Source organism: Anas platyrhynchos, chromosome 2 (genome assembly GCF_047663525.1).
Source record: "Anas platyrhynchos isolate ZD024472 breed Pekin duck chromosome 2, IASCAAS_PekinDuck_T2T, whole genome shotgun sequence".
Lineage (NCBI taxonomy): Eukaryota > Metazoa > Chordata > Aves > Anseriformes > Anatidae > Anas > Anas platyrhynchos.
In genome coordinates this window covers 137,386,266-137,411,026 of record NC_092588.1, presented here as the reverse complement: position 1 = coordinate 137,411,026, position 24,761 = coordinate 137,386,266, and the positions used below count along the sequence as shown (strand labels likewise).

Genomic DNA, 24,761 nt, shown 5'->3' with positions numbered 1-24,761 from the left:
TAATCCAAATATGCAAAATCTAATCATCAAAAAATCAAAACCCACAAATAACTAGTTTTTGTTTGTTTGTTTGTTTTAAATAAGTATTTAATCCAATTATATTTTTGCTCGAATCCTCAAATTATAATGCTAAGGATTATCAATTCCCTTCTTGCAACTGCAAGTGTAACTTACTACTGTTGTAGTACAGACCAAGAGTCTCATGGTTCTCTCATCCATGGTTACCACTCATGGATGAGAACCTTATTGTTTCAGGTAATAGGAAACAAAATTGTTCATCAAATTGGAGTTCATTCATACAGGCAGACAAGAAAACAGGTAAGTGATTCAAGATTAATACTATGAAACTGCATTAATCAGCATTCTGGAGAGTGTTATTAGTACATTGATCAGCTTAACTGTATCAGCAGTTTGTGTGCATAAGTATCTATGTGTAGATAGACAAATCATACTTAAAAATCTCAGGGAATCAGAAATTGCCGTGACGGAAGCATGAAAGACTGATTAATCAGGCCAGTTTTAAACTTTAAAACAAAACTTTACTGCAGTTATTCATTAACAATACACATTGCTAATGGTTAGTTCTTAATAATTATTAATTGCTGTTACTACATATTCAAAACAGTTAGACCTTAATAGTCATATGCTAAATTAGCAATTAATATACAATATCACAGAGCTGATGCTGTGTAATTATAATTTCTTATCTTCTGCTTCTTTTCTGTATTATATTTAATGCAGTCCTTTCCCAGCTCTTAAAGTCATATTTCTTCAATGACCAGTAACTGACCATCAGTGAGGTACTTATAGTTCTGGGACCTTTGTTTTCAACCTGTGCTCATATTTTCAAGACTTTTGCAGTCATCCCAGACTACAGCTCCACATCATAACAAGAAACATCTGGCATCAAGCTTCAGCTGACCTTCAAGATCTCATAAATTGATAATGAGCCTAATAGGACAGAACTGGAGTCCTACACAGTCAGCATAAGGCACAGTGAGGATAAGGCTGAAGGCTTGTTCCTAGCAGTAGCAATATGGTTTCTAATGAGTACAAACATGATTACATACTGTATACCAGACCTGCCTGAATACCTAGGTTAGCTAGAGTTCAAAGCAAGCTAATAATTAAATTTGGCTCAGCATGCTTCTACTTTTATGGGTGTAATAGGTCTCTGCTTTGGCCAGATAGTAAAGCAGTTTGCATAATGAAAGCTGGTAAGGAGAAACTGGTACATATTCATTTATTATTTGTTGTTTTCATAGGATTTATAAAAGGTGTTTTGTTTTGGAGGAAGAAGTATCAAGACTGGCAAGTAATACTAATGTAGTATTGAAATAATTACAGTGACACTTCAGAGATAAGTACTGCCTTTAATTTACATGTTGCACGACCCACTTTGAACATTGACCAGAGAATAGTAGATGCCTTTTTCAGCCAGGAGCTGCTGATGAGTCCCTTGCTCTACGACCTTGCCGTTCTGGATCACGGCAATCTTGTCAGCGTTCTGGATGGTGGACAGGCGGTGAGCTATCACGATGCAGGTGCGACCTTCCCTGGCTTTATCCAGCGCTTCCTGGACAATCTGCACAATGAACAAACCAAAAGGTTAATTACTCAAGCAGTTGTAGTACTTAAACTGCTGTAGTGAGAGAAAGGGGGTATCTGTGGATTTAGCTTCTTGTTTTAGATTCATTCTGTATTGGCAAGTAGTCAAAACTATTATACCAAATGATATTGTGATAGCTAAGACAACAACGTGCCACCAAGCACATTATTGATATGCATGGTGGGAGAAGAAGAGAAAACAGTCATAGATTGTTCAGGGAGGTTCTGACTGGATATAAGAAAACATTTACTGCAAGGGTGGTTATGTATTGTAATAGGGACCCAAGAGAGCATGTTGAATCTCTTTGGAGGTTTTCAAGGACCTTCTTGGACACAGCACTAAGCCACCTGTTGCGAATTCAGTATAGACCCTTGTGTGAAGAGGAGGTTTGACCTCCAGAGATCCCTTCCATGACTGATTAATTATATATGGGAATTAAGTCAGCAATTGGTTTCTGGTAGTATCCTCAAACTCTTCAGTTTCTGAAGTTTGTTCCTCCTGGTTCAATTTTGACTACCATTTCCAATTGAAGCCTAAAGAATTACAGGTAGAGAAACATCTTCTTCACTGCTACTTCAATCTGCTTAATGCCATAAAGTTATGAAGAGAATGGTATTTTGTGAGAAGAGGAGCAGGACCTTTATATTTGTTTATCAGTAGTATACATATGTGATTTACATAAAATAACATATTTCCTGCTTTGGGCTGTAATCTGTGGGAATGAAAACAATAATCACAATACAAATGTGTTTAGATTCCATTCCCACCCCACAACCAAGTTACCTTTTCACTTTCTGTGTCCAAGGCAGATGTAGCTTCATCCAGTAGCAGAATTTGGGGCTTACGTACAAGAGCTCGGGCAATAGCAATGCGTTGTTTCTGACCACCAGAAAGCTGAGTTCCCTTGTCTCCTACACGAGTATTGTATTTCTAGAAACAATACGTAAAGTTCAGTATATGAATGCAAATCAATCTCGAATTTATTCAAGCATATTGACCCTGCCAACAGCCATCTATAAACTGTGTACTCCATGACAACATCTCTCTGAAACAAGACTACCAAAACAGCTACCCACCACATATCTACAGATTGTTCGCTAGGAGGCTTCTTAAAGCAATGACACCTGCAATATTGGAGAGCAACACTATTCTCAGTCAGGAGATAGGACACCAGAAAGTCTATGACTGGGGATAAAACCTGACCTTAAATGCTCCTAACCAGTTATTCTAAACCATACTTATTCATCCTGAAAAAATAATAATGTATAAGATGTATCAGTTAAAGGGCAAATTATGTGTTTTATAGATATTTATACACTATATCTACATATGTGTACTATGGCTTTGGACAGTTATATTTTTAATTTAGATATCTCAGGGTGGATTGGTCAAGCCTCTGGACAAACTCATGTAGGTCATAGTCTGTGATATTTTACATATTTTGTTGTAGAAAGCACCAAAATTTTATGAGACAGCGTTATATATCACAAAATTTCTTTACACAGTTTTGGAAACTGTGTTGTTTTCCTGATATCTTAAAAGTTCAGCTCTCCACCTGACAATGGAGTCTCCCCCCCAAAAAAAAGAAAAAAAAAAAGTATGGCAAATATGATTTAAAAAGATAAGATCAGGGAATCTCAGAGAATTATTGCATCTCAGGAAATCACAAAGGGATGCAATTTTTCTTCACCACAGGTCCCCTCCAGTTCTGAGTAGGAGAAAAAAAGTATAACTTACATCTGGCAGAGAGTCAATGAAAGAATGAATATTGGCTTCTTTTGCTGCGCTAACAATTTCCTCATGTGGCACTTCCCGACTATTATCTCCATATGCGATGTTTTCAGCAATAGTGCAGTCAAACAGGATTGGCTCTTGGGAGACGATACCAATGTGAGATCTAAGCCACTGGATATTTACTGTCTTTGAATTTTTGTCATCAAACACCTGAGAAATCAAACATTTTAAATTTCAATCACATGGACATATGTGTATTTGAGACACACACAAATTGTGCAATTGCAGCTCTTTCCTTATAGATACCAGATTGAGAGCCCACAGAATTCCTTCCCCACCTTCTCCTCAAGGAGATCCTCAATTTTTCTAATGACTGTTATGTACGGGAGATTATAGTCCCTTCTGCTTTCTCAGTTCTTTTATTTGCTTCAAGATTTCATCAGGATTTTGAAGACAGCAAAAGATAGAATATGCTGGGGCTGCTTCAAAGAACTTTAAATAAAGTCCTTTCATTTCTTCCTTCCATGGAAAAAACTTTCTTTTATTTTGCATATATATTCCCAATAAAGGAACAGATGGGCAGTAGTATTCCATTAAAAAAAAAAAAAAAAAAAAAAAAAAAGGACTTGGATTCATTCATTCATACATTTCTAAACTGAGTATGCATACAATCCTAAATGTAATGGTGATGTGATGCCCGACAGTGGAGTACTGCTGGAGATGTCCTGAAGATGTCGTTTGCTGCCTTTTTTTTTTTTCTTGACAACTCTGCGGCCCTTCTGCTAAATTTTGCTACTGAGTTATCATTGTCTGTTAGATAAACACCGACATATATATACATATATATATATATATATATTTTTTTTTTTTTTTTGACTGAGTAGATCAGTTTCATAAATATACCATTCTTATCAATCTGACCACAAATGTACCAGGAGACCTGGTATCTCTGAGCACATTAACATCAAAGAGAAGCTGGCAATAAGTGATACTGTAAAATGGAAAAGTAATTGCAAAGTTGCTGTATGAGAAGCGCAGAAAACTAGACAAATTTCAAATCAAAACTATTAAAAGCATTTATGAACATCTAGCACTTGGTAAGTGGTTATACTCTGAAAGACACTTCTGACAAGTAAAAATGATGGTAAAAATGATTTTCATCAATGTTCACTGTTTTAGGAAAGAACACAGATGGAAAATTCTATTACTATATTATACAGTAGTAGCTATACATATTTAATAACCTTTAAAGTGTTTTAACATAGTGCTTTAAAACCTTAGGTAATTCATTCTGAATTCAAAGCATTATTTCCACTGCCATTATTAGGCTGTGGATTGGGCATATTTTTACCACACAGATTTTATTTCATTAATTCAATATAAAGTGGGTAATTGGGACTTTTTTTCATTATATCACATCATCACATTTATACAAAAGAACCCAAACAATGTCTTTAGCATTAAAAATATTTTTAGAAGGACTCAAAATATCTGTTATACTTTATCACATCACATAAAATAAACGTATCCTCACTTAACGTATTGACATATTTTTACAAAAATACTTACAATTTCTCCACTGAGTGGATCATAAAATCTCTCAAGCAGCTGAACAACAGTGCTCTTTCCACATCCGCTGCTACCAACAAGAGCGAGTGTTTGTCCTTTTTCTACTTTTAGATTCAAACCTTGGAGGATTTTGACCTCTGGTCGGGTTGGGTAGTTAAATTTCACATCTTTGATCGTTGTGTTTCCCCCAAATGTTTCCTATAATTGAAACAGTATCACTGTTAGATCTTTAAGAAAGTTTTACAGATGGCAAATAATTCAAATAGAATTGTAGAAGTCATCTTTTTTTTTTTTTTTTTTTTTCTTCCCACTGAAATCAGTAGGGTTTTGCCTTTGCTGCAATGCTGACTATAGCTCTGTGGTCTGAATCTTTATGAAAATATAAAATCAAAGTATAGCACTGAATTATTTTTGAAAATGCTTGTAATTCTACTAGTTGAATTCCGGATGAGTTGTAACTTAAGACCAGATTTTCAAAACAAGTAACCTTTAAGACAGTGTGGGGTAATAACTGGTCTCACAATAGAGAACTGGGCCCATGTTGTGTTTGGGTAAAGTGTCAAGAATACACTGAGATAAGGAGGTAGTCAGAAGGAGAAGGAAAATAAGTTTAAAGAAGAGTCCGTAGTGTCAATAAATAATATTGTCCATTACACATTGCTTACTTACAGGCTTTTCTCCTTCTTCACTGTAACTGTCTATTAAGGGTTCTCTTTCAAATAGTGCAAACAAGTGGGCTGCTGATATCTTGGCTTTGGCATAGTCTGGCGCAAAAGAGCTGCTTTGTCCGAGTGCCATTGCACCAAATACAACAGCTGAAAACACTCTGTAAAAGAAATCAGAAACAAAGCTTAATAGACAATGGAGAAAGAAACAATGGAAATGGGACTGCAGTCAACTTTTTCTTTTACTGGAGAAAAAGGAGATTAAATTTAAAAAGAATAAAGTAGTAACCACCTATTATTGCTTTAATTACTCATTTAGTTCTAGAAGTTTGTTTTTACCCTCTTTTAATGAAGCGAGATAAGCAAGCTTCCATTCAAAATTCAGTGTTTTCTTTACTTATTAACACTAATTTATTTAATTATTAATACTAGTTAACTATTGAATCTCAACTGGGGCAAGGAGGAAAGTGGTCAATGAACAGCAACATTGGTATAATTCTACTATTGCTGTGGTTTCCCTCTACAGTTCAATGACCCTTGGGAGTTAGTGATTCATTTTTAAAGTATCAAGTGGCAATGTGCTTTGTAATACACTGTCATTGCATTTAAGTAAAGAAGAAGAAAAATCTGCCTATTTTCTCATAGCATAGGTTCTCGAGATCTTTATGTAGCAAACAAAAATCTTTGAACTGACAGAAAAAATATTGCAAAAGAGATACTTACAAAAACACACTCTTAAACTCCATGTGTCCATTTACCACTAGATAGGCACCAAACCGGAAACAGCCAGCGTAGGTAAAAAACATCATTGCTTGGGAAAGGGCAAAACAAAATCCAAATATATGTGCCTTCTTCACAGAATTTCTGTAAGAAAAAATGCATATTTTCATAAAAATGTGCAATTGTACTAAAGTCTTAGTATGCAAAAAAAACAGTGAATTGACTTCAGATGGTGCTGCCATGAATGAAACTGTACTCTTGCTTAAGTAGTGCAATCTCCTTTTAGACTGTGTCCAAGTTAGTTTTGTTTCCAGAATTTTATTTAATTCCAAGAACAGTTGGGAATATTGGTGTAAAAAAAGGTGACACCTTAACTGCTATGTCTATTACCTTACCATCTCATTGTCTGAGTGTTAAAACACTTTACAGTTCAGATCATTTCTACTGCATCACAGAAAAAAGAAAAACAGAAAAAAAGAAAAAAAATATCAAAATTGTTAGCTCACCTTCATCTAAAGCCAAATTTTTGTCATGTTTTTTTTCTTTACTTGCAATTTTAGGTTAACTATGTAACAAAGGTGTTGAACCTTTTGCAATATTATATACTTGTAAATCTGTTTCTTTTCAATTTAAGCAGTTAAAATTCCTCTCTCAGGTAAGATTAAGCCTGCATGTATGATGCAGAAATGAGATTTTGGATGATAAAACTATGCCTTTATCTAAAATAAGGCAGAGATAAAATTTTTGATTAATATGAATTTTTACCAGTTAAAAGAAATAAAATATTTTAATTATATTGATACCATTCCTAGGTCTCAACTGTATGTTTCCTTCTGGAGAAAAAACAAACAAACAAACAAACAGATAAATAAATAAATAAATAAATAAATAAATAATATTTTTAAAAATGCAAAACAAAAAAAAACAAGAGCCAGATTCACAAGTATGCTTTTTTGATAGAGAGGCTGTTGTGACTTCTCCTTTATATAGCTTATTTGTGCATTCATCAGAGATAACAGAAGACCTAAGATCAGTTTTTATAAAATACAAATTCTTTCACTAATCAGTGGCTAAACATGCACTGAAACTGTAACTGAAAGATACGTCCTGTTTCCTGAAGAAAAAGTTGACGATACTTAGTAGAACAACATTAAGATGAATGTCTTGGAGAAATCCCATACATGTAAAGCCTGAGAATGGTTAGGTACTGTCCTGCAATTTGTTGGGTATGAGTTGAATATCTTCTTTCACAGGTTGTTAGATAAACCTCAATTATTATGGCAGGTGTATTAGAAACATCCCTTCTTGTTTGCCTCCTATCATATATGCTGTCACTTCCTTCGCTTTTCTCATGGCTATGTGAGAATTAAGCATTTCAATATTTAATCATAGAACAAATAAAAGTTTAGTAATTTAGTTGACAATATCTTTTTTTTTTTTTTTTTCATTTTAAGACTTTTTAATTTTATCTTAGTTCAAGGAGTTGGTTTTTTTTAGTCACAAACCAGTAAGTAATTATTTAAATGTTTTCAATCCTATTCAAGCTTTCAGAAGTGGCATAATGAAATACTAAATTTGCATAGAAAGATTTTAATTAAATACCTGAAACTTCTTGGGTTGGAGGTTGGATTAGATGACTTCCAAAGTTTACTTAAAACTAATTTTTTTTTTTCAAACTAAGTGATATTTCTGTAGAAGATACCAATATTACCACAGAAAATTAATTAATCAAAGTACACAAACTACTATGTTTTCTAGTGACAGCCTTTGTTAATAAAAAATCAGAATCTTGTCAGTAACTTTGAGGTGAGAATACCCTAAATAAATAACTCTAACAAAAATTGTTAGTGCAAGTAAATATTTGTAATTTATTCTATAATTAAAACACAGTTGCCATTCTTTAGTTTACTTCTTTCTTTTTATACCTGTAAGGTACATGCAAATGTTCTCCATACATATATTCAAATTTTCTTTCTCTGGTCAAACTAACAACAGTTCGAATATTTTCTATGGCTTCTGTGGCAATCTGCAATAGAAACACAAATGTTTTAACTGGAAGTTAAGATCATGTTGTGGTTCCTTATTGTAATTTAATAGAAGTCTACTAGAGTATAGTTTGATAATTTTTATAATTGTTATTAAAATCATTGACCTTTCATATCAAAAGTAATTTTTTACTTTTTTATTTTTATGTTGGTGAGATTTTCAGATGATACTCAGGATTTTCTGATAAGATTTCTCTAGTGTTCTCCAAACAGGTGGTGAAACCTGCTGGACATCATTGACAATTATGGATATTAGATGAGAAAAATGGCAGTTTAGCATTCAGCTTTGAGTCCACTAAATGTGGACTGTATTATATGAATGTCTGGGTTATTTATATGTCAAGGGCCTAACTTAGATCTCAGCAGTAAATATTCGATCTCATCTTCTTTAAACTTTCATATTCTTCAGACTTGAGTCATTTGCACACACAAAGGTATCTAGAAACTTTTCAAGGCAATGGACACCTAGATGGGAGCAATTGAATTAAGGCCTTTATGTAATCTCTTGCGTCTATGTAGGTGTCCATAAAGTCTTCTTCAATGGCCACACAGTGAGGCTAGAAAGCTGTATGGTCAATTCAGTCCATATGCATGTAGTAGAAGACAATTCTTAGAAACGGACAGTAGGAAACATCTGGAATAAACACATCTTAGACACCAGAGCTAGTGCTCTATTTACCTCTGCTTGAAACACTGGGCTTGAGTCCATGACCCACATACTGCCTCCAGTGCCATGGTGTGTTGGGCATTCCAGGCAGCCTCAGCTGCTATTGCTGAGAGGGCAAGGATTCTCACACACATTGTATTATATCTGACAATCCTATATGGATAGAAGTCTTCAGTACCCTAACCTAATGCATCTCAAATGGTGTTAAACACCTAGGTTCTATTCAGTTGCCCAGCAGCCTCATTTCTAAGGATGGATAGGATGTTCTGATAGGTAGCAGATCTCTCTTATTTGTGTAAATATTATACAAATTCACAGCAAGTGATTTTCAGCACTGAATTTCTATTTATGCTTGGGGTTTCCCCACTGGTGTAGCGAGGCCCCTGATTCTTTGCAACTCAATATCTGAGACCATGGGATTTTTTTTTTATTATTTTTTTTTCCTTAACAGACGGATAATATTTTTAACATCTTAAAACTTCAAGCTCAATAGTAACATTATTTTGTATTGAATTTTAGAAAGCATAGATATGCGTTTATTCTGTGTGTTACTGTTACTACATTTGCTGCATTATATGGCTTACATTTTTCATAAAGCTCTTTGAGAACCAGTGCTTTGAAACACTGTGTTTCTCTGGAGCTAGTTCCCTGAACCCTGTCCATTTCCAAGTTGTGCCTGTTAGTTCCCTGAACCCTGTCCATTTCCAGGTTGTGCCTGCAATGTTCTTGTTCTGTGCAAAGATTTCTCAACAGAGGACTCATGCCAAAAGCAGGATAGAAGCTTCAGGGTGAAGCATAAGCACTTCTAAAAAGTTATTGTACTGTAACAGAATGAAATTTTGTTCTGAAAAGTGATTCTGTATATTATGCCTCATAGGACACTGGATTTATCATATGTCACCATACAGTTCAGATGCCTGCAGTTTAAAACAGAAGAGCAAATAACCTCAGTACCCCACTACTTATATCTAACATAAATCAAAATACAGACCTGGAAGCATTTTTTTTTCCCCATGAACTATTACCAAAGATTTTAAAACTGCAGTACTATTATATTTGTCCTAAAATATAAGGATATAATTGTCTGATAGCCTCAGGATACTACATGTATAACTTGTGTTTGACAATTTGCTATAAAAAAATTATTGATTTGAATGTAATACACGATGTTAATGATAACAAAGAAATGAAATAGAGTTTATTCTTCTTAGTTATATTGTCTTACCAAAATTCAAAGGAGTAGTCATGTAGTATTCTTAGTAACACAAGTTTAGCAAGATTTTTCAGAAAGCAAATTTTCAAGGTAAAACCCTGTTTTCACTGAAGAAAACTGATTTTATATATTCTTGTAATTGAACAAAATGCCTGTGGTCTAGTGCTTGCTTGCCCTGAGAGGGAAAACTCATACACTGCTAAGAAAACTAAGTACTTTCTCAAGCACTGACAAAAATCATTAGTTTTGGTAACACCTGTGACAATGTTTTCACAGCCTGGTAAATGAGGAAATTCTCCAGGGCCGATTTCAAGAATTATCAGTCTTTTTCCTGTCATATCTTAAAACAAACAAACAAACAAATAAATAAATAAATGCACAACAATTAGAAAGAAGAAGCAGAAGAAAAAGGAAAGGAAATGCATTCTTTGGCTTATATTTAAAAGCCCATGGAAAGATCATTACACAGAATTTCCTGTTGATTTGGAGGGCCAAAGATGTTTCTGAACAACTTAACTGACAGACACGATGGAGGGAAATAAAATAAATTCAGTAAATAGGAGTTACTAGGGGGATTCAGATCCAGGTTAAGACACCTGTCTTTAAGTGTCTAAGCCATCAATTCACATAGCCTCTTTCTCCAGGATCATTAAATGAAGTGGGTAGGAGCAAAATTCAGTCGCCCACATGTAGGTGTATTTTGCCATCAAAGATGCTCTAGGATACCCAGAACATTTGGGAAAGGTATAGCAGACATGACACAGAACACAGAGTAGACCCATATGCTTCTGAAATGGCAGCTGGAGGTCTCTGATACCCTGGCATCTCCAATAAGTGTGGGAACATTATACTGCTAGCATGTCTGCAGACACATACGTTTAATCTGAAGATTAATACCATATGCCTGTAAATGACTCTTCTCAACAACTTTTGAAAACAGTAAGACATACAAAGGAAGATTACAAAAGTTTTACCTTGAAGAAAGTAAATACCAGGGAAGTGATGAAATAGTTGTTCTGTCCCAAAAGGATTTTTGGAATGAAGTGACATTAAACACCTTCCTCTAATTTCTTAAACAAAAGCCTAGCTTTCTTGTTTTTCAACTCTCATCTTTCTCTTCCATTCAAGAAACAAATGAATGACAGACAGATTCAGAAACCAGTGGATATACACATATTATCCCTGCAAGCATTAGTAAGAGGAAAGATAATAAAAAGAGCAGTATAATATAGATAAGACAGATGACATGCTGAAAACAGGAGGCAAGAAAATGAAAAGGAAAAAGGAATGTCAAAATGAAGAGTGCTGTAAAATAAGGAAAACAGGAGATGATCAGGACAGGAAAAAGAATGTTCCTGAGCAGTGCTTAACACATTCTGGGGTTTATCAATTACAAAAATAACTATCAGTTAATTATATAAGCCTTCACTTATTATTGAAGAGCTGTTATGTTCTGTTGGCCTACTAGTGTAACTATAGAATCTGGCCATCTCTGGAAGTTACATATTATGATATCTTTTGTATTTGGAAGCAATATATCCATTATCAGTGGCTTGGTAAACATGACTGATATTACACAAAAATAGATAAAATTCACTAGACCCACCTTTCCTGCAGCTTCCAGCTCTACTTTATCTTTTTTAGCATGCCCAGCCAACATCTTCATTTCGATCATTCCTGCCACTGCGATGATTGGCACCACCGCTAAAAGTAACAGGGTCAGCTGCCAGCCATAAACTAATGATATAATAATTCCAGTTCCCAGGTTAGCTATGTTTTGGGCAATTAATGCTAATCGGACACCAGTTGCCTAGGGAAAGAAAAAAAAGACTTTTTTTTTGCTAAAATATCAGCATCTCAGATCATGAAAACATTTACACCCATATAATTTCTGATTTTCCAAAAAATATTTGGAAATTCTTAATGCAGTTTTGCAATTTTTTGAGATGGGATTTTCTTAAATTATTTTGTAAAATAGTATCTGGTTCACAATTACTTTTTCCTCTCCCCATATTCTGATTACTTAAGTTTTCACTGCAATTTCTAAAGTCAGTTTATGAAGTTAAATAGACTTTAAGCATGTCAGATGTTTATATTTACAGCTAAACATTAAAATGCATCACATTTCACAGATCATGAAGACAGCTTATATATCATAACACAGAGACCAATGAAGAAGAAAATTAAACGTTTAATTGATATCATGCAAAAATATCAGAGATAGAACTCTTCACTTCAGAAAAAAAAGCAATTAACTTCATCTAGACAAAAAGGAAAAAAAAATATATAGTCTTGTAATTTAAGCATCTATGCACAGTTCATTCAGTGCTCTTTAGCACTGAATCATTTAGCAATGATTTCTGAAAGTCCACAAATTAATTCTAAAGAATCTCCAAGTTTATTGCTATTGTGTCTATTATTTTTATATATATATAAGGAATCTGTACAATTAAAAAAATTAGAAGTCTGATATAAACAGAGCAACAAACTTATATGAATATCTTGGGTAAAGTGATTCCTGGTGAATTTGTTTAATAATGAACATCACTAATAGCAGATTTTTTTTGTTGTCAAAGTCAAGACTGTGAACCAACCAGTCAAATCCCTACTCCAACCTTACTATGTACTAAATCAAATATTAAATTCTAAACCAAAATTTTACTTACACCTTTCACTTGTGAGGCATCATTGGCAAGTCTTGTAGTTAATGCTCCAGTGCTGTTTTTAGGATCATCAAACCAGGCCATGTCCTACAATAAGAAGCATTTTTCTTAGGACCAGATTTTCTGTATTTAATTTAAACCTGAAAGTAAAACTGAGACCTAGCTAATTCAGTGCCAGAAGACCATGTATGTCTGCCTGGTGCATCACTTCTGCATACCTGGTGCATCATTTCTGCACATTTAAGTCTAAATCCTTCATTGTATAATTAATATGCTAGGAAGAAGTGTATATTTTTGGATGATCTGATGAATGAAGGATGAATGATTCTGCCATTGCTGAGAAGGAAGGAGCGCCACCTGTGAAATTCCCAAAACCAAAATAGACCTTCCTGGACAGCTATTGAAACTGCACCTTCCAGGGGGAGATGACTCTTAAATCACATTCCTTCACAACTGCGAAGCTCTTTGGAGATGGATTAAATGGAAAGTATTTTAAAGGTAAAAACTCCTGATTCATTGTCTTGTTTCTCCCATACTGAAACTCTATCTGATCTAAGCCATTTGATCGGGCATTAGTTACACAGCTAGTAATATATTCACGAGACCAAACATTTGATTTATACTGTAATCATAGAATGACTGGAGAGAAAGGGCACCAAGAAAGGAGAGCAAGCATCTGAACACATGGAATTTGGCTGGTGTTAATGCTAAGCCATAACGACTTGGCTGTGAGGCTGAGGCTTTGCAAGGAGAATATAAAAAGACTCTTAAATCAATATAAGAACTTTCTTTACAGATACTTTACTGAACCCCATGTAACTAACAATATTGATTTCAAAACTAGAAAAAAAATCTTCTTTGTAGACAAGTCATAACATGATAGAATAGAATACAGATATTCTAGAGATGTACAACTAACTATTATTAAAATACTGCAAATTAAAATATTTGTCTTTACCTGTCTAAGCATTGCTTTAAATGCAATGAATCGAAGCCTCATTGTAAGAATTTCTCCAGCTTTGCCAAATGTGAAACCCTGTTTGAGAAGAATTATAGTGCTTAGCATACAATTAGATTGTTTGTATTTATTCAATAAATATTTTAGATACATCGTCTCTACAATATCAAAATACAAATTATTGCAGTTATGATCACACAAAACATAAAATGAGGTTTAACATTCATAAAATCCAATTGGTTCACAGTACAGATGTTCAATTATTATATTTCTCAATGAAATAAGACAGCCTAGCAATATTTCCCAGCATGCTTGAAGAAAAAGATCACTAATGAACCTTTTGACTACATTTTTATCAGAGTTGACCTAAGTGAGATTTAAAAAGGTGGCCTTCAAGTTAAAGACTTCTTAGGGAAATCTGGATTCACTGAGGTCAATGGCAGATTTCCCATTGACTCCAATGGAATTATGGTTTCTTTCCGGGGATCCTAATACAACCTGACATAACTATTGGTAGTAACACATAACAAATGCTTTATAATGAATTGAACATATGTTTAACTATTAACATCAATCAATTTAACAAGATAAACAAAGAAATATGCTGGTTACAGTTTTGGAAGATACACGAGTGGCTGGGAGCAGCTCAGCAGAAAGGGACCTTGGGGGTGCCGGTGGCAGCAGGCACAGCGTGAGCCAGCAGTGTGCCCTGGCAGCCAGGAGGGCAAATCCCATTTTTGGGGTGCCCTGAGCACAGCACAGCCAGCCGGCCAGAAGAGGTGATCCTCCCTCCCGCTGCATTTGAGTGCTGGTGCTGCCCCACCTCGACTGCTGTGTGCGGGTCTTGGCTCCACCACAGAAAAGGATGTTCAGGGACCTGACAGCACCCAGAGTGGGGTACTGAGGCTGTACAAGGGCTGGAAGGCCTGTGAACAGGAGAGGCTGGGGACACCTGGGCTGTCTGGTGTGAAGAGGAGGCCGAGAGGCTGCCTCATAGCTCTGGGCAGCCTGCCAAGGAGGGGATGCACAAAGAGAGGTGCCAGCCCCTGCTCCTTGGTTGTGATGGACATGCACCATCAGAAGTTCAGACTAGATACACATTTATGCTACTCTTACAAGTAAACTATCATCTCACTGTGCAGAATAATTTATAAAATTATACAAAATTAAACATATCCAGAAATTATAGTGCAACATATAATAAAGCTAAAAATATAATAATATAAATTTATGTGATAAATATGACAAATCTAGAACAGTTATAATAAAGCTAAAATAATAGTACATACCTGAAAAAAGAAAGTAAAAAAGGAAATGATCCCAAGTGCTAAAAACAGCAGTGAATATAAGTTGCTCTTTTCTCTCAAATATGTCTCCTCAGTTTGTGAAAAAATCTATAAAATAATATTTGAAATATCATTTTTAAACAACTAATAGTCTAAAATATTCCCATACTTTTCATAACTATTTTTGATATTCATTTGTATACATTGAAAAATTGAGTATATGTTGCAAATTATTGGAAGTATCAGAAGAAAAAATCAGTTTGTAACAAGATTTTTAGGATTTTGTAAACATATAGTTCTTAAGATTTTTTCGTAACAGTGCTTCATCCACTCCTCAGTTTCATAATTCAGTGGTTGTTTAAGACCTAGGTTTATCAGAAATAAGTTTTATGGGCCATGTTTTATAAGTTTTATGTTTTATAAGTTTTATATACTTTATTTGAACTTACCCCTATAATTTCTGAAAATATGACTGAAAATGCGGGTTGTAAACCTCCATTGATAATTGCACAGATAGTTCCAGCAACAAAGTATGGCCACTCAGTTTTGTTCAAGCTCATAATTTTCAAAAATGAAGCTGGAGGTAGTTCTTCATCCTAAAGAATGGTTAGGAAATATATATATATGTGTTTGGAGAAATATGTCAAAAAGAACTATTAATATTTGATTTCCTACTCCCAGGATACATTCAGGAAAAACTAAAATATATATTTTTTAATAACAAATAATTAACTCATTAAACATTTATTTTTATAATCTTTATATTACAAACAAAGAGCTGTTAAAACATATCTGTGATTCTTGTCATAACATTTTAGCTTAATTATGTAATTTTTATTGATCAGTACTCTTGGTAATGTTTAGTTGTGACTGAACATATTCATAGCATATTCCTGTGTGTAATTCATAACTAGTCTAATTCCAGTAATTGTCCATTGAGCAATTTATAACTGATGGCAAAGTATTTGCTGCAGGTATGAACAAAATCCTCTGATATTCCAGATCTGTTGCAAGAGTTGTATGTTGGTGCAAATGTTTTGTTTCTGATCTAAAAATGAATGTTTAACCCATATATACTATGTCTATATGCTGTACAGATATATATATTTTTGATTTATAGCAAAGGGATTTTCAAGAATAAATGTATCCTAGCTATAGATTTTAAAAGTCCCATTTTATTTGTACAGTTGTTCATGGTGAGATAACAAAAGTTAGGAAGTTAGGAATACTACCGGTCAAAAGCTATTTAAAATTAGAAAAAGATCTAATTTGTTTCACTAGAAGCTAGAAAAGGCTTCTTTCTTCTTGTACCTTTCTAGAGTAGCATCATGAATACACTTAGTAGGAAGAAACTAAAGTTCACTAACAGCTCTGCAAAGATACTTACAGGTGAATTATTTTTCATATCAGCATCATCATTCTTTTCTCCTGTTTTTTTCATGCTTCCGCGAGTTGATCGTCTTCTCAGACCTTTCATTAAGGATTCTTCCTGTTCCAGTTCAGACTCACTTTTTTTGACACTGACTGCATTCTCACCTTTTTCCAATGATGTATCTTCAGCTTCTATTGTCTGAAACAGGGAAAAACATAACACTGAGATTAATTATGGATATAGTACTTTGAACTTTCAAAATTATGAGGAAATCAAAGTAAAGGTAACCAAAATCACAATTCACTGGAAAGAGATAGGGGCAGAACAATGCATAATGCTATGAGCAGATATGAAAAATTGTGTTTTATTAAGTAGATCTCAATCTTCAGAGCTGGATTCATATATGGGTATCAAACCTGTCAAGGAAATATTTACACTAGGTGGAGGGAAGAGGAGTGGAAGTATGAATTAATTCCTAACAGGGTTTTAAATTGTGTGAACCATTTACACCCATCTCAGTATCTTTTTGAGAATTCTCAGGGGAGAATTCTCACTGTTTATCCATGAAGTGAGAAAAAGTGACTCCTCTCCAGTGCAGAACACTGCGAACAATTCTTGACTTTAAATGTAATAGTTCAGAATGGTACAAGTTGAAAAGAGATTTTGACTGAAAAATTTGAACATCTAGAAAAAAGCTTTACTTTTGATGGTAGTTTTGCCAGTGTCTTTGGCAAAATGATCAAATATCTACCAACTACTGAGGGTAATAATGGCAATTAGATTAAAATTGGCCTTCAGCTTGTATTCCTTTATTTTTCCTATTTTCCTTATTGCTTTTCATGGTAATAATAAAAAATACTTTTTTTTTGTTTGTTTTTCTTTTCCTCTCTGTTCTCTTTTCTGATTCCTTAATTATTGTGCTGTGTTGGTTTTTATTGTGAAAGTTATAGAAATTGCTTTTTTTTTTTTTTTTTAATTTTACATTTTCTGATTTTTCCCTTTATCACATTTACCTGAATACAAAATTACTTTAAATCTATGGTGACCAAGTGCATTCTCATTTTATGAAAAAGTGTTTTAATTGGCCTAGTTCACCCTTTTCAGGGTGATACTCAGGTATCACTTAGATACCTCTTTCAGTTTCCTTAATGGATGTGACGGTTATACATTAAAACACCAGTGGCACAGAAGGCTATGGCAAAGCTCAGGTATAACCTAATTATCACAGCTGATATTGGGATGTACGAAAAGTACTTTTTATTCACTTATTAACCAATACATTTCTGATATTTATGTTTGATTTTTAATTTCTTATTATTTGTTTCTGACTACCTAACTATAAGTGTACATATTTTTCATTTGTCATAACCTGGATTGCTTTTCTTCTATTTCTATTCCTAAACTTTTTGTTTCTTTGTTTGTTGTTTGTTTATTATTTTTTTAAAGAACCTCATTGTGAAGGATTATAATCAACCACCTTAAATATGCATGCTGTATTTCTCTGGTAATCAACTACTGTGCTCTACCTTGTATAATAAATTAGTGATGTTAGCTGCCTAATAGGAGAATATAGAAAAATATTTTAAGTTCAAATCACTAAAGTATTAAAAACGTACTATCCTGGGTTGAAATATGTCTGCTATCAATTCTTGTGGTTTTCTCTGTCAAATATTTACTTGCACCTAACAAAATAGGCTGCAGAATTCCCAGTATTTCTGAGAGCATACAATGGAACACACACACACACACACACACACACACACACACACACACACACAAAAGGCAAAAGCAAATGGGAAAGAAAGTACCTGCATGTTAACAAGTTTATAGTAGATTCCTTTTCTTTCAATCAGTTTAAAATGATTCCCTTCTTCTGTGATAACTCCACTTTCAAACACAGCTATAAGATCTGCATTTCGGACTGTTGACAAGCGATGAGCTACTACAATCGTGGTACGTCCTTCCCTTGCCTAGAAATAACATTTTTCATGAATATTTTTAAGTATATTCAAACATTCATCTTCATGTTAGGGTCCCAAAAATTCTCAATCCAGAAAATATTTGCCAAAATCAAGTTTACCTATTGTGCTATAAGGGTCTCTATTTCTTGAAGCTCTTTCAATAAATATCACATTCGGCTCCTCCTCATCTACTTTATTTCATAGCAATACCGGCCACTTCCCAGTCTTTGAATGAGCATAAATTATTTGCAAATTCAGGCAATTACCTTACACTTTTTAGAAGTAATTTCTTCATATTTCTTGCAGCTCTTTAAACAAACGAGCAGTACTGACCTTGTCAAGTGCTGCCTGCACAACTGATTCACTCTCAGTATCCAAAGCTGACGTTGCCTCATCAAGCAGAAGAATTTTAGGATTGCGAACCAGAGCTCGGGCAATTGCTATTCTTTGCTTCTGGCCTCCGCTCAGCTGTGCCCCTCTTTCTCCAACCACGGTTTCAAACTTCTACAAGACAACCACACACGTTTGAACAACAGTCAGTGGCACGGTCCTTTCACCACAGAAAGGCAATGTAAGGAAAGGGCACATCTCCCTTAGTAGCCCCTGTATGTCAAAACTAACATTCTTCTCAAAAGTTATGAGGAAGCTCTGCATAGCTCTGCATATTCACAGCTCTGGGAACAGCTTCCTCGGCTAAGGAGAATCCCTCCTAAGGAACTCTTAGGTGTGAGTAGGTTGAAGGGAAGTTATTTCAGCAGGACAGCAGCTTGCTTACCTTGGGTAGCTTCATGATGAAATCGTAAGCGTTAGCTTCCTTGGTAGCTTTCTCAATTTCTTCCATGGTGACATCCTCTCGGCCATAGCGAATATTTTCTGCAATGGTAGTAGCAAAGAGCACGGGCTCCTGATTCACCACACCAATAATCTCCCGCAGATATCTTACATTCAAGGTCTTAATATCCTGCCCATCAATGGTAATCTAAAGAAAGGAAGCGGACACAACCCATTTACTAAGCGTTCTGGTCAAGGACTCTCTCTCCCCAGGCTGGCACATGGCTTTTGATGGGAGACTTGACCGTGTCATTTGATCAAGGGCAACGAGACCAGAAGCTGACTTTGAACAACTGTGACACACAGAGCAGTCATCTGGCTTGAGGTGTCTTACCGTGCCTTCCTTGGGATCATAAAATCTCTGGATGAGCTGAACAGTTGTACTTTTCCCACAGCCACTGCCACCAACCAGGGCTACTGTCTGGCCACAGTTGACCTTGAGATTCAAGCCTTTCAGAATCTGTATGTATAAGAATGGTTGCCAAAAGGTTATATATATATATACACATATATATATTAGGTTATATACATATAAGTTTATATATAAATATATATATTTGTACTAGTCACCATAAAATACATTATTTCGCAGCCATGGAAGATACATTTTGCTTTTCTTGGGACTTGTAGAACGGATATACATAACTCTTTGGTGGAATTGCTATTTAATTTTATTTTTAAGAACATAACCTGTATTGAACTGTGTAGTGGGGCTGGAGAACAGATACACATCATCCATGTGAAATGTTTACTTATTTTTACCCATGTTTCTGCTTAACTTGTTCACCTGAGTAGTGTGAGTATACAATAATGGGAGAAAAAAAGGAATAAAGTATAAATAAAAACATTTTGTATAGACAACATGTAAAGGAGTCTTTCACTACTTTATACAACTTATTTGGCTGGAATCAATTATTGAAAAGGAGAAAAGCATATTTATGCTAATTAGTGTTCTAGAAGGACTAAGCTACAATGAACTATGCAAACATGAATGACAGCATCCACATCTGGGCTAAGTTTATTTCTCCATTCTGAATGTACAACCATGCGTTGATGCATTCAAATAGTGCCTCAAATGTACTTCCCAATGCATTGCAGCCCTGTGTCATCATCAGCATTTCTTTCTTCATAGATTCCTACTCTCAACACTACCACTGCCTCTTCACCCTTAGTACCAATCTGTGTGCTTCACAAGTGAAATATATCTCACTCTTTGGGGACAAGAGAGACATGCAAATAACTTTTATTATGTCTTTGCTATAGTATTTCTAGATGAAAACACAAAGTCTTGCATAATTATTAATAGTTAAAAAAGTATGAAACTTACTCAATCTTCTAGTCATAATGCATTTAGTCTATAGACCTTGCATGGAACTCAAGCAAACCTAATGTAAATAAAGTAGCAATAGAAGTTGTACTAAAATGTGTGGGTTACTACCAATTTCAATGTACACTGATTTCTGTGATCAGAACTTTTTTCCTATACCAAAATAATATTCACAATTGAATCCGTTAAGACTATTTCTATCAACTTAAAGCATACAGAGAAGAGAGAATAAGGACAGCAAATAAACCTATCCAATGAGATAGGAAGTAACTTGCAGTCTTCATGCCTGTCAGTTATTTTTCTGTACTTAATCTTGTCGCAAAGAAGAGTTAACTTTAACATCAGGTAGGTAAAATTTAGGCAGAAATGAACTCTTCTTAGTTATTTGACCTCCTAATTTTCCTTTTCTTTACTATAATTTATGCAATACTTTCTAATTGGTATAGCTTTAGCTTCATATAATTATAATGTCTGAAATGAGAGGGGAGAAATGTCTTTGTTCATATCATACCTATATAAACTTAGAAAATAACCTACTGAGATCAATAAATCCCTTTTTATTCATATTTCTATATGAAGAAAAATCAACTACTTCATTAACTTTTCTGATAGAAGGAAAATCCGAAGTCTTTTTCAAACATTTATGGGTAAAATGGCTTGTAAAGAAAACTATGTCTTTCCTTTTGACCTATCAAAACTAAGATCCCTTTAGTTAGTCAGTGATTTTCCTTCAAGGTGGGGAAATAAATAATTATATAGTGTAAAGGCACTCTTTATTAAACTATTTTCAGAAATCATTCAAATCTCTTCGACCTTTGCTGCATTAAGACTCCAGTTTTATGACAACACTTTAAAAAAGCAAACTTTTTTTTTTTTTAATTATTATTTTTTTCTGTCTAGACAGAGAAATGCAAATTCTGATCTCCAGGTCACATATAACAAGTCCTTCTGGGATCTGCTTGTCCTTTGTCATTATTTTTATGCATAAACATATTATTATGCATAAACACTTGGATTAGATGTATAAAGTATGACTATTATAGCAATAAATTTTGAAGTTTTATCACATAGTCACACTGACTATAGCTTTATTCAGAAAAGCACATTTAGCTAAGGTACAAATAATTCCAGGTTAAACAGTTGTGATGACAAGGTAGTTATACATGATTTAGAGAGTCAACCTGGAGTTGTTACATTTGCAAGAAAATTTTATTTATATGATTCCTTCCCCCTCCCCCCCCCCGTGATATGTAATAAATATCAAGTTTCATGTACAATACCTGAACATCTGGTCTGGATGGGTAACTGAAGTGAACATTTTGGAACTCCAAGTTCCCTTTAATGTGGTCTGGTTTGTAGCCTGTCTCTGAATAACTATCAATTTGAGGTTCCTGTGTGAAATAAAACATGCAGAGAAAAAAAAATTAAAAATTACTTCCTAATAACTTTTTTGTTTCATAAAGAAGTCTTAGAGTGCACCATTATTCTGTAGAGATATAATATAAATATAATAAATATAGATCGAATTTTAAATTTATTTAGAGAGCAAGGCTTCTGAAACATGTAAGTTGCATGGTTTGCTGCCTCATTACTATATTTCTGTTAATGTAAAATACTTTTATAATTTCTCCTTTTAACACTTTGTGTGAATTTAATATATTGTCTTTAAGAACGTACCCACAGCTAGCTGTAATTTGAGATGCATTCCACTGCCTGATTAACCTGAACAGATCACTTCCAATGAGCTGTTCAGACTCTGCTCATTTAGAGCTTTGCCTTTCTGCTCTAAACATTTTGTGAGAAAGAACTGATTCACTGACCATTAAGTAAAAATCATTAAGCAGAAACAGAGTTCTTAATTACTTCTCTTTGCATTATCATCAAGGGTAGGTCTAGAATTTGAAGTATGTACAAATAATACAAAACATGTAATTCCATTTTATACAATTTCATTAGCTCGTAAAATCACAGCATCCCTGATTTCAGACTCTCCTGTCAATTAAAGTAGGTTACCAGGTTACCTGCTAGTGTTTTATAAATTTACTAAAAATTCATGCTGCTGGTGGTGCCTTTGACCCTATGCCCTGCATCAACTGTAATCACATCTCTATATGTCGCCATAGATGTGACCTTCATGATAAAAACATTACAGAGTACTTCCAACACTAAGAGATCCAGTGATCCAATACTATTATCTCTGAAGCAAGAAACAATAACTAAAAGACAAAGAGGGACTGACTAATAACTATACATTCTGTCTGCCTTTATGCATATATTTATGCAACTACAGTCTACAACTTCCTCGTAAGGGGGTGTCGAGAGGCAGGAGACCTTTTCTCCATTAACACCAGTGACAGGACCCGCGGGAACAGAGTTAAGCTGAGGCAGGGGAAATTTAGGCTTGACATCAGGAGGGGGTTCTTCACGGAGAGGGTGGTTGCACACTGGAACAGGCTCCCCAGGGAAGTGGTCACTGCACCGAGCCTGTCTGAATTTAAGAAGAGATTGGACTGTGCACTTAGTCACATGGTCTGAACTTTTGGGTAGACCTGTGCGGTGTCAAGAGTTGGACTTGATGATCCTTAAGGGTCCCTTCCAACTCAGGATATTCTATGATTCTATGATTCTATGCTTCTGAGAAAATAAATGAACTTTTTAGCATTGCCAAAATTGGATAAAATTAGAAGTTAACTATTGCAGTAAATTACTAATTATGCAGCAGCAGTAAAATTAGACTTTTTATTTATTGACAATTGAACAAATATATTCTCAATGATTTAGATATGGGAAAGTTCCATTTTCCACCTTTGTTACACAGAATCTAATTAAAAAATATGTTGATTTTCCTTCCAGTCTTAAATAGGCCTCCAATATATATATCAGGTTAAAATTTGATGCTGCGATCAATTCTATGTTATTTTATCCACATTGATATTGAAATATGTTTTCAAAACATCAGATAGATATTTGAATTAGATCTTATTTTACTCAATCTTATTTACTTTTACTAATTTCACATTACCTGCACTTTAAAAAGAATGGTCTCTGAGCAAGGCCAAAGATACTCACATTGTCTATGATATTAAATACGGCATAGGCTGCTCCTCTTGCATTAGCAAATGCCTCTATGCTTGGAGCAGTCTGTCCCATACTGAAAGCTCCAATCAATACAGAGAAAAAGACCTGAAAGAAATGTTTATGGTGACATATATCAAGTCCTATTTAAGCAGAGAATTATGTTTATTTATTTATGTTAGGTAACTTTGGGTCAGAGGTTCCATGCCTGTTATGGAAGTTTAAGTAGTCTAGAATTAAAGGAAAAATGAAAGATTCTTTCTTAAACAGAGAATAAGATTAAGAAAAGGACTTCTTAAGAGCCAGCTGTGAGCCAGGACTTCTTAAGAGCATGATGTGAATGCTGCAAACAACCTCATGAGGACAGAAAAGATGACTGAGAATGAAACCTGCAAATTCTACGCAAAAAAAAATGACATGATGTCTCAGGATTTATTGTACTAATGCATTCTTTGACAAAAGATATTCCGAAGATAATTAATTTTTAATTGAACACATGCATTAAAAAAAAAAAAAAAAAAAAAGCAACCGCTTGTTGACTGAAGCATTTACTTAGGACATGCTAAATTTCCTATATCTTGACAAAATTATAGATTCAGAAACCTTTTCAAAATTATTTTAAGATCTGAGGAAAGGTTCCCTCAAACATTGAAATATTTCCATTGACATTTTGATGTGTGTTTTTGGATCAAATTTTCACATCTGCTCAAGAAGATTTTTCTAATAGTTGTGTGAAATTAGCTACAAGTCCTTCTAATATGCATACCTTTTACAAAACTGCTTTCTTCTTTACCAGATCTGTGTCAGTAATACATCACAAAAACACTAATTCCAGTTTTAATCCCAGCTTTTACTGCATTTGTTTATATTTAACATTAGGATGATCTGTTATACTTTTTTGCTGAACAAATGTATGGTAAAAGTGCAGCCTGTAGGTTCTGCAGTTTTTAACTATACCTTTTTTAATTCATATTACTTATCAGATTGCAGCGCTATTTTCCAAGAGTTGTAACCTCTTATACCCTTGGATGCCCTTATGATACAGTGCAAGACTTGCAACATACAC

The 24,761-nt window shown here is 34.4% G+C and overlaps 1 protein-coding gene across 5 annotated transcripts in view; it reads right to left on the bottom strand.

Moving 5' to 3' along the window:
* Positions 1 to 1,353: 1,353 nt before the first annotated feature.
* ABCB1 (ATP binding cassette subfamily B member 1) overlaps positions 1,354 to 24,761 on the bottom strand; it is a 48,663-nt gene continuing 25,255 nt past the window's right edge. For 4 of the 5 annotated variants that reach the window (XM_038174973.2, XM_038174972.2, XM_038174974.2 and 1 more), the window contains 19 exons: positions 23,690 to 23,803; positions 21,901 to 22,011; positions 19,628 to 19,753; positions 19,238 to 19,441; positions 18,796 to 18,966; positions 18,310 to 18,471; positions 16,517 to 16,699; positions 15,579 to 15,725; positions 15,133 to 15,237; positions 13,844 to 13,921; positions 12,889 to 12,972; positions 11,829 to 12,032; positions 8,223 to 8,323; positions 6,301 to 6,441; positions 5,582 to 5,738; positions 4,913 to 5,110; positions 3,347 to 3,553; positions 2,393 to 2,539; positions 1,354 to 1,585 (listed from right to left, as the gene is read on the bottom strand). In XM_038174973.2, the coding sequence (XP_038030901.1) occupies positions 1,379 to 1,585; positions 2,393 to 2,539; positions 3,347 to 3,553; positions 4,913 to 5,110; positions 5,582 to 5,738; positions 6,301 to 6,441; positions 8,223 to 8,323; positions 11,829 to 12,032; positions 12,889 to 12,972; positions 13,844 to 13,921; positions 15,133 to 15,237; positions 15,579 to 15,725; positions 16,517 to 16,699; positions 18,310 to 18,471; positions 18,796 to 18,966; positions 19,238 to 19,441; positions 19,628 to 19,753; positions 21,901 to 22,011; positions 23,690 to 23,803 (2,847 nt within the window). In that variant the 3' untranslated portion in view covers positions 1,354 to 1,378. Of the gene's footprint in view, positions 1,586 to 2,392; positions 2,540 to 3,346; positions 3,554 to 4,912; positions 5,111 to 5,581; positions 5,739 to 6,300; positions 6,442 to 8,222; positions 8,324 to 11,828; positions 12,033 to 12,888; positions 12,973 to 13,843; positions 13,922 to 15,132; positions 15,238 to 15,578; positions 15,726 to 16,516; positions 16,700 to 18,309; positions 18,472 to 18,795; positions 18,967 to 19,237; positions 19,442 to 19,627; positions 19,754 to 21,900; positions 22,012 to 23,689; positions 23,804 to 24,761 lie in introns of those variants that run through there. The other variant, XM_038174976.2, reaches the window with a different exon arrangement.